This window comes from Fundulus heteroclitus, chromosome 12 (assembly GCF_011125445.2).
Source record: "Fundulus heteroclitus isolate FHET01 chromosome 12, MU-UCD_Fhet_4.1, whole genome shotgun sequence".
Classification (NCBI taxonomy): domain Eukaryota; kingdom Metazoa; phylum Chordata; class Actinopteri; order Cyprinodontiformes; family Fundulidae; genus Fundulus; species Fundulus heteroclitus.
The window spans coordinates 5,334,595-5,344,792 of NC_046372.1; the positions used below are offsets into that span (position 1 = coordinate 5,334,595).

Here is a 10,198-nt window from a genome sequence, read left to right on the forward strand (position 1 = left end):
ATTTCTATCTACGTCCCGTAGATAGAAATCCCGCGTGGAAAACATGGTGGATGAGCAAGAGCTTCTCCGGATCAACAAATTGTTAACAATTCCTGGATAGAAACCGTTACTCTTGGAAGAAGGTAAGAGGCTTAATTGTTGGAAACAACTGTGTTTTCTACGTCTAGTAGTATGCTTGGCGTAGGAGCGAAACACTGCCCTCTAGAGTCCAGGAGAATAGTGCTACTTCAGAGGAAGAGCCGCAAACAGCATAAATGATGCAGACATTGTGCCCGCACGTCTCATTTCTGCGTGGAACCTACGTGTGTCAAGCACAAAGCAACCTTTACAGATTTTTTCAATATTTTCCGTATGCAGTGCTGTCCGAATACTGCCTGAATTTGTTATTTTGTAATTATGCTATCCTTTGAATATACTTTCATTTTAGTTTTTAAAATACCGGAATTTGCATATAGCTTTATATTTTTGTCTGTCCCAGTACATCACTTTTCTATATTAAATTAGATGTTATGATTAGTTACTCTACTTGGGTAACCTTCTTAGGGAATACTTTTTTATTTATACTTGACTAATTTCTTGGCTGATTGCTCTTTCCTCTTACTTGAGTAAAAATATGTTGAAGTAGTGCTACTCTTACCTGAGTACAATGTTTGGCTACTCTACCCACCTCTATTGGTCACCTGTCTGACCAATGCCAATGTGAGCCTGACTAGTGAAGTTTATAGGTGGTAAAATAAAACATCTCCAGTTTTTATCAACAGGCTGTTCTGGGGCAAGAGAGAATATTTGTTTAAAAATTATTTATTGCTGCCATTTAAAATAGTTGGACTCCGAACAGATCATCTGAACACTGACAAAGGAATGCACCAAAGCTCCATTGTAAATTAATCAGAGTAGATAAATATTTAGGAATTTAAATGGCTCGTTTTGTAAAATTGGTGCACACTAATCTCACTGTAGATGAAGTGTCCGAAGAACAACTTAGCCTAAACAAGAACAGATTATTAGTCATAAAAAATTATCTTAAAATGGAATGTTAAGCAAATGTAATATATCCAGCCATCCTAATAAGTTATGTTTTATATTCCCCATGTGTAGAATAACACTGCCTTTTTATCATTTCTTGCAGAAGAGAAGTACTGTTGTATAACAAAGAAAGAGAAAGAATCTGATACACTAGCAGAGAGTTTTTAGACTTTAAAGTAGATGAGCTTGCCAATATTCTTCCAGCGATGTCCGATTTCAACACATATGAGCTTTGCAAATATTTTCAACATGGATCAGTAAAAGTTTTTCTAGAAGGCTCCAACATTGTTCGGTTTGTAGGCACAGTGATGGGCCTGAGTGCCTTGAACAATGCTTGCTTTTAGTGCACTGAGTGACACAGATGATATGCAGACGTTCTGTGTCTGTGTTTGAGACTCACAGAAGGAACAATTTGTTTTTTTCTGTAACATTTAACTTCTTGCTGTTTATCAGCTGGCTTCTTATGTTAAAGCCAAAAATTACATCAAATGAGACATCTGTTGACAATTGTGTTATAACTGCTGTGTTTTTAGTTCTTAGCAAAAGCGGAGAAAAAAAACGAAATATTTTTTCAAATTAGATGAAGCGGTCCAGACAGTTTAACAAGACAAAGTAGGAGAAATACAGGAGTGAGTAAGATGAATGAAAGAGGAAAAGAAATACAACAGAAAGAAATGAAGCAAAAGATTAAAGAGGTGCTGGAGTCTGAAGTAGAGCAGACAATATGTCAGCCCACATATATGTATCCATCAATAACGTGTTAAGAGTGCAGCAATATTCCCCGACACGATTTATCATCCCAAATAACAGAATGTTCATTTTCAGCTTCCATTGTTTGGTTGAACCCTAAAGCTGACAGATGATTTGATTTCAATTCCACATTCTGGAAATTATAATTGGACAATCAAGTCCAATTAACTGCTTTAGTAAAGAATCATTTTGATGTTAGAGAGGTTGATTCAGTCTCTGCTACACATTGGCCATGATTAATGAACAAACACAACATCCTCCAATGAAATAAGTAGAGCACATAGGATAAAACAAAGCAAGGCACATTATTTATTTATAAGAGAGTATACAATACTGTCCAGAGGTTGTACTGTGCAAAAAAAAGGCAATTCTGCAAATGCTAGTCAGAATAAATTTGACAATAAACAACAGCTTAAAGAATGATTTCTTCCATGGTAAATATATCAACAATCATATGTGTACACATATTATGGAAACGTTTTTAAAACAAAGTAATATGAAAGAAATTAGAGATACCTATGAAAGTCTGTTTTTATAGCATATTTTGACATATAACAATTTAAGACATATCATTAACTAAACAAAATAAAAGAGGTTGTCATTTTTTTTTTTTTTTGGTAAAATGTCACTTAAAGTAATTGAATTTCTTGTGAGGAATAAATTAGGACACCACCACATTAATTCCAATTTAAAATGGCTAATGTCACACAGGGACATCGCATCAGGTAACCTAACGATGGGAGCAGTTTTCCTGTTTGTTTACAGTTTGTTTAAACATCAGACATTTGGTTTGGTGTACTCCATGCTGATGGTAAGCACCATGGTGAGATTGAAAATAGCTGCCTGAGGCTTACAGATAGACGACTGTTGCAACTGAGTTATGGGAACTCAACAGCCACAGCTGCCAAACCCCATGAACACAGCAACATAAAGTTTAATATGAGCTCTGGGCAAAATATGCAGCGTCTGCAAGCATCCCCGTACAAGCACAATCCAAGAGATGTAATTCGGAGTGACAAGCATTATAGGAACTCTTCCATATTTATTTCCTCTCAAAAAATGATTGAAATCCAATGTTCCTTCTGCAGTTATCAAACCATTGTTGAAAAAGAGCTATTTGGACAAACGGTAACACTTTACAATAAGGTACACAAAATTTGATTTACTACAAGGGAATGCCCTGGGAACTACTTAATCATGTACTAATGGGTAGTGAACCTGTACTTACCGGAGAACACGCAGCCCACCCTGATTGTTAGCTGGGAAACAAAGAGGAACTAGTCTTCCCGTATTTTGTTTGTATATGGGACGTATATGGACATATCACTGTCTCGAATAGTAACCTATCTTTATCCTTTTAATCTAGCATGTAACAATCTAAATAAGGGTTTTGTAGCGGCTTTAGATTGACCTATTTCTAAATGGCATCTTCACATCCCCTTAATGTTAAACTCAAATCTGCTGCTCAGTAGGTTGTTGGCCATACAATATTGATGAAGTGCAGCATTTTATTTTAATGGACTTTAAAGTTCCCAAGCATCTAGATGCCAATGTTTTATTAACTTTAATGAAGTATCCAACCGTGACTTGGTATTGTCAAATATCTAACCTTAAATGAGTCAGATAGATGTTAGGCACAAAATCTTCTGACTAGGACCTTCCTATCGCTGCTGTTTCGTTATCAAGGTTTCAGTCTTATGATTACTAGGATTATTTTCAACTGTAATGATAACAAGGACAATTATGTTCAGTACTTTAGAATCTGCTCGACCAACCTTCGTTAAAGAAAACGAGGCAATCTACAGTCCTTTATGGAGGAAGCATTGCGAGGTTTGTGTAGACAATAATGTCAGGACAGCAGCTGGAACAATAATTCTCATTTTGATGATCGCTTGGTTTCACTTATATGATGGTAACTGAAAGGCGTGATATTGCACTTAATTGACTCTTCATGAGGGAAGCTTTTTTCTCACAAAATCACATTATGTTTGATACTAGATATTTTTCACAATCTTTAGTTAATTCTGGTCTAGAAGTATATGATTGATAATGTGAAAAGCTGCCACTGTAAAGCCAAACCATTTTCTTTTGCTTCCATTCTTGTGAGTCCTTGGACTCCACTGCTATTATGAACAAGCGTGATGAGGCCAGGCAGCCATCCTGGGAGGAAGGCCGAGGAGACATAACGGGATTAACAGCTTTAGTGGAAAATCCATTATAGCAGCATTTAACAATAAGTTATTCTCTCATCCACATTGTGAATTTACTGCAGTTTGTTATGACTCGGCTGCATTGTTCTGCCAGGGTTGTAAAGGTTCTTTGGCCTCAGAGGATTCTGTTCCTTGAATTGAAACAGCAGTCCTTAAAAACATATGTAACTAGAGCTAAGAAATGGTTACATGCACTCTGTTCGATGCAACAATGTAAGGCAAGGCAAATTTATTTGTATAGCACATTTCAGCAAAAAGACAATGCAAAGTGCTTTACATGATTAAAATATAGGAAAATAAAAACAGAATAAAAGCAAGTTGGAATCAAATGTAGAAAAATTGAAATAAAATGAAACATGGGAAATTGGAAACTAGAAGCAAATATTAAAAGCAGTTGGACTACAAACTTGAACTAATGATCTTTCAGTAAAACAGTTTCACTAGAACACTGTATTCAGTGTTTTATTTCATTTGTTAGTAACTTGAGAAGGATAAAATAACGTAGGATGTTTTCCATCTAGGGATAAAAGCTGAAAATGTTTGTCATAAAAAAAACACATATAAATGTATTATCCTGACATCATTTAAATGCTATATGATATGCATTTTCCACTTTTGATTATTTTCTAACACTAATAGAATAAATATTAATAATCGTGAACAATATTATTTTTTACTGCACTACTAAGGTTAAGATTGTTGTGGGCAACAATTTGCTGCAGGACCTGCTGAGAGTGTAGAGATCATACATTAAAAAAACAGAAATTGAAAGTTGACTTTTTTGGTACTAACCAATGGGGGTGGGCTAGCAGAGTTCTTGACCTGATATGAACTAATATGGCAAAACAATAGTGAAAATAACAAATGAATATGACAACAACATAAGAACATTATAAACAGGGAAACCATCAAATCACAAAAGAAAATCATAACCCAGACATATGGATCATGATGCTATACCAAACTCTTGTGTTTTATGTCCATAAAATATATTCTTTGCATATAGACATTCAAACATCAGCCTCAAATAATAAGTAAATCAAATTAAACTTAAGCATTTAGGAAATTACACATCCATGCGCAAATCAACAGTTAAAGTTTCAGGTGGAAAATATTGGAGTGCAAAAATGGAACAGGAAAGCTATGTGTTTTATCTCAAATGGCTTGATAGATGCCATTTATAACCTGATAATTTCTATACATGTTGAGCATTTTTAATGTACCATAAAATATACCTTAACGAATACCGAACTTCAGCCCAGTAGATTTGTGCTCAGAAGATGTGAGGCCACTCTTCTTAGACTGAGTGATTATAAAAAGCAGGCTATTCTTAGACGTCTAATGCATGTTCTCCCATGGGTTGCTTTAAACTATTTTGCAGTGGAAAGTGCAAATAGATTGCCATTTCAAAGGTTTATATATTGATTCACTTTATTGATTTCCCTTTAGCTTTGAATAATGTTACAGAAAGACTGTTCTGTTCTGTTCTGTTCACCGGAATCCAAAAGTTATATCCAAGGTAATATTTGAGTGATCAGAATCATTTTGCTTCTGACAAAAACATGCTTTATGTATTTCATTCAAACAGGAAAGATAGAAAATATTTTTAACCTAGAACTGACACACGGACCCTTTAATCCTTTAAACAGCTATTTACCTCAGCCCAAAACTCTTAGTTCTTACTGAAATCCTCTTTGAATAAGAGCACAGGCATTGTTACTCACTTTAATTGTGCTTATATGAGGTTGAAGAACACAATGGAACCTATTCTATAACGCTGTTCATGCTGCTTTCTCCTCTTCATCTCTGCTTCTGGACAACCTCAACGGGGTAAGCTGTTAACATGTTTTACTGGGACTTGAGCATGTGGCACCAGCAATTTTACCCATGTAAATAGTTAAAAATAAAAAGATGAATTTGGAAATGAGGCCAATATGCCTGAAAGCAAGTATCACATAGCATCCTTGCAAGGATGCTACGTGTTTATACTACATGCACATATTGTACTAGAAACAAAATGCATGCTTTGTTCACATGTGTGTTGACCTTAGCAACAGCAGCTGTTGGTGTAACTGTGGTTTGGCAGTAGTGCTGCATTCTCTAATAACCCCTGCTCTGCGGTCTCTGCTTAGAACCAACACTATGGTTAGACTGGCAGAGCTCTAACGTGTGTTTTAATTTGGGTGTTCAAGTTTGCATAGGTATATGTGGCCACATGTGCTGACTTTTCACCGTCATTAGCCGGATTTAATAGGGCGGTGATGATTAGAGTCGGTTTGACTCTTGGTATTGGACTGAAAATGTTATGTTTGTGTGGAATGATCCATGTGTTGCGCAAAGTCTGAGCGATAAACACTAAGTGGAAAGGAACCTACACAATAGGATGTTATGGTGCGGAAAGAAGGATCGCTATAGATGATCTTCAGAGTGACGTCTTACTTTTGAGTCAAACAAACGGACTGTCATTGGCTTCTCAGAGTTGAAGTCTAAAGCTGTGTGCAAAAAAAAAAAACAAAAACACTGCCAGGTGCAATCATTTAAACTGAACACATCACTACAAACCAAAGCTCTTCTAGGAAATGAGTAATGGCATTAACAAGAATGTTACTTTGACTCATACTGGAGTAGAGTACTCTAAACACACTGTTTGGCAAGTGTTTTAGGGTTTTTGATAATTAATGTTAACACCAAGAGGTGATTTAATTGTATAAACGGTACATTTGATATCCGTTTACAGACGAAAATGTCATTTTCATCCACATTTATAAGCATGTTAATACAGATTTGCAAAATGCCTTGAAATAAGTTAATCTTTTTTATTACAACAACTTTCTCACTTAAGAGAGAAAGCTCAGGGAGCTTTGGATAACTTTTATCTTTCACTCTTTTGTCATCCAGGATGGTGTCAGATGCTTTAAATAGTTGATTACTGCTCTGTGTGTAAATATGTACATTTTTGTGTTGTTGCAACATTTCCCTGATCAAGGGAATATTTAAAGTGAAATAAAAGTTACAAAAAAATTACTGAAATTAAAGATTCGATTTTTCTAAAGTTTTCAGTGTAAGATTATGCTGCTGCAATGAGAGATGAAGGGCTTTGTCGTATTTTTACCACGGGTCCCAGTACATGAAGTGGGTGATATACATTGTTCTTTTTTGGTGATTTAAAGCAGCACTTTTAACTTGTGACTTTTAGTCACTAGGAGCACTAGATCTGCAACTTCCAGATTTAGTGCCCTTGAAGGCCACTGGCAACACTGCACTGTTGGAAAATTAAACAGTCTTCTTCCGTGTTTTGGAATTTGATAGCAGACCACTTTGAACCAGCAGACTGAGAAGTTATGTGGTTGCTTGTAAAGACAAGGCCACATACACCCCACTAGATTAAATCCTGCATCAGAGAACCAAAAACATGTGTGATCAGATAAGTGTCATATCTGTTTTATTTTGCTCCTATGGCAGTCAGCGACGCATCCAACCCTCTCAAGTCACATAGGCGGGTTTTTAAGAAGGGCAGACACACCAAGTGCTGTACATTGACCTGAAAAATCCTGTATTGCTCAAATTAATCTAATACTTGGGTCAAAACATACACTGTGCTGCTTTACATTTAAATGATGTGCTTTCTCAGTTCAGTCATTCCATTGCAATCTATGTAGCAATTATTTTTTTAAATAAATCCGAAGAACTTTTGACAACTATAGACAAACTCACTTACCACTTAGACTGAAAGAAGTTCAGATTCAGCCAGTTCTTCGAAACATATAAATATATTGACGATCGCATTACTATTACAGTTTCTCAATACAGCGGCAGATTACTTTTTTTGGAGAAAAAATAGATTGCCACACAAATAAAACCCTCAATGAATTTGTGGTAAGCCAAGTAATAGGGACCTAAAAACACACATGAAAGGTGTGGTTATAGGACAAGCAGTGCTTTAGTCAAACCACATCAATACACAGTGTGATGTTGCAGTCTCAGTTCAGAGTCAACTACCGACAGAGTTATAGTCTACATACTGCCAGCTTTGCACGGTAATGTGAATCCTCTCGTTTCTTTGGAATTTGAATGTTTTTATAAGAAAATATATTTTCTTTTATGTTTTTTTTATTTTCAAACAGTTTCAAGCCCTGCAGGAATTTCTTTTTTTTTTATGTAACAGCACTGAATGTTTTGTCATTGAGTAATGTTCTTGTTTTCTTTTTATTTCTTCCATCTTGGATGTTTGCTCTGTGTTTTCCAAAAAGTGTCTTTCATAATCTTGTCTCCATGTTTGACTCCAGCCTTCAAACTCACACATACAGGCGCAGACCGGGATAAGAGTTCACATGGCTTCAATCAGTGGGGAAAAATATCACATCCAAACTAATTATACAAACATGGCAACCCAAAATGGCCCCAAAAGGGTATTGGCACAGGATCTGCCAAGCCATTCATAATCAGATCTGTGGCACCAGTGTTGCGTGCGCTGCCAGTGTCTGTGACATTCTTCATGACTGTGCGTTTTTATGTCACAACTGATGTGGATGTTACAGACGTCCAAGGATAACAAAACTGAGTCTTTACTAACATAAAAAAAAGGATTATCTTCTTCCTAGATCTCAATGCATCTAAAGTGACGAGGGAAGCAGATTTTGGAACATTGTGTGTGAAAGATTGTCTGGGTAATGCAATGTAAGGCTATGGGACTAGCACATAAAACCAAGGGACCGTCAATTTACTTCTTCAAGTATCAGAAGCCAAGCCAAGATTTTTGTGCCAGAACTTGGATTGCTACACTTTCGACAAAGACGCTCGAAGTGAAGTGGAATGCAAAGAAAGCGAGAATAGGTTTCTTTGTTTTTGTCACTTACCCTGGAGATGGTGAGGGGCATGTTAAAGTCCTTTCCTCCTTGTAGCCTGAAGCCCCAAGGGGCCGGCCCCAGCAGAGTGACGCTGTAGTTCCCACTCATGGTCTCTCTAAATTATGCTGTTCAGTATTGATCACTAGAAAAGATGCTGGTAGCAGGGGGGGGGGGGGGGAATAAACAACAGATCAAGTAATTAGAGCTTAGCTTTAAAAGGTCTGTTATGCTGCTTCAAGATTGTCTGTGTGGTATGACAGAATTTTTTTTTTTTTTTGTATGAAACAAAGGAAAGAAAATTTGGTGGATGTGAAAGGTCAGGGGAACAATACAAAGGAAAGAGTTGAGAAAAATATGTCAAATTAAAATGAGAAAAATTAACTTTTGGAAACATTACATATTTTTTTTTAGCTTTTAATCGCTGTTATTTGTCTAAGATTAAAAAATAAGTTTATTTTCTATACAGCTCTGCACATTTTACTGCTTTTATTGAATTAGTTACATTTTATGCAGTATGTTGCAAGATTGTTCTGCGAGAAATGTGCAGCCCTCTTACAAACAGACCTTCATTAACTAAACATTCATTCTAGTGCAATTTTGTGCGAGCATTTGGTGTCATAGCACAAACTTAAACAACATACCTCTTCAATGGGAATTCCAGAAAGGACCACAACTCCAGAGAGGCACTAGTGACGGTGTAGTTTCCCCTTCACACACCCCCTTTCTAGCAATCCCACAGTGTGTGACAGAGCCAAAGAGGGATGCAATGCTCTTTTATACTATAGTTAATGACAGTGGGAGGGGAAAGATGGAGGAGGGGAGAGAAAGGAGGAAGGGAGGGGAGATGACGAATGTGCAGAGGTTAGGGTAGAAGGGGATAAAAGAGGAGGAGATTCAGCAAGGGGAGGAGAAATGAAGGAGATAATATGAAGGGTGAGATTAAGGTGTAGAAGAGGACAACACCGAGGGGGTGACGCAGAGGGGGAAAACTTGGATTATAGAAAAGAGTGTGAGAGCATGACACGCAAAGAGACTGACAAGAGGAGGGAGGGGTGGCACAGGAGGGGGACGTGGGGACCAAAGGAGAGAGAGGACAGTTTAGCTTTCATCTGGATATTTTGGGAACATGGAGTCATTGCTGTGGGCCGCTTCCTTTAAGATATAAGTAACCATGATCAAGAGCAAAGAACACATCCCAGAGGTTTCAATGAAAAGGTCTCCTTGAGGTTGATGATGTCATATAAACAGAGGATTGTCTCATTCCTGTTAGAAATGTGTTTCGCCGCTCCAGTGCAGTCGTTCCAACAATAGCGCAAAGGGTAGCAGGTTGTTAATCGGCGCTCTTTATTTGAACAAGTCTGTTTT

At 36.9% G+C, this 10,198-nt stretch overlaps 1 protein-coding gene across 6 annotated transcripts in view; it reads right to left on the reverse strand.

Annotated features, from left to right (window-relative positions):
- The window catches only part of pdlim5a (PDZ and LIM domain 5a), a 77,054-nt gene extending 67,235 nt beyond the window's left edge, over window positions 1-9,819 (reverse strand). For 2 of the 6 annotated variants that reach the window (XM_036143785.1, XM_036143784.1), the window contains exons 1-2: window positions 9,475-9,811; window positions 8,843-8,987 (exon numbers count right to left, since the gene is read on the reverse strand). In XM_036143785.1, the coding sequence (XP_035999678.1) occupies window positions 8,843-8,941 (99 nt within the window). In that variant the 5' untranslated portion in view covers window positions 8,942-8,987; window positions 9,475-9,811. Of the gene's footprint in view, window positions 1-8,842; window positions 8,988-9,474 lie in introns of all 6 variants that reach the window. The other 4 variants (XM_036143781.1, XM_036143782.1, XM_036143783.1 and 1 more) reach the window with 4 other exon arrangements.
- Between the last annotated feature and the right edge of the window lie 379 nt (window positions 9,820-10,198).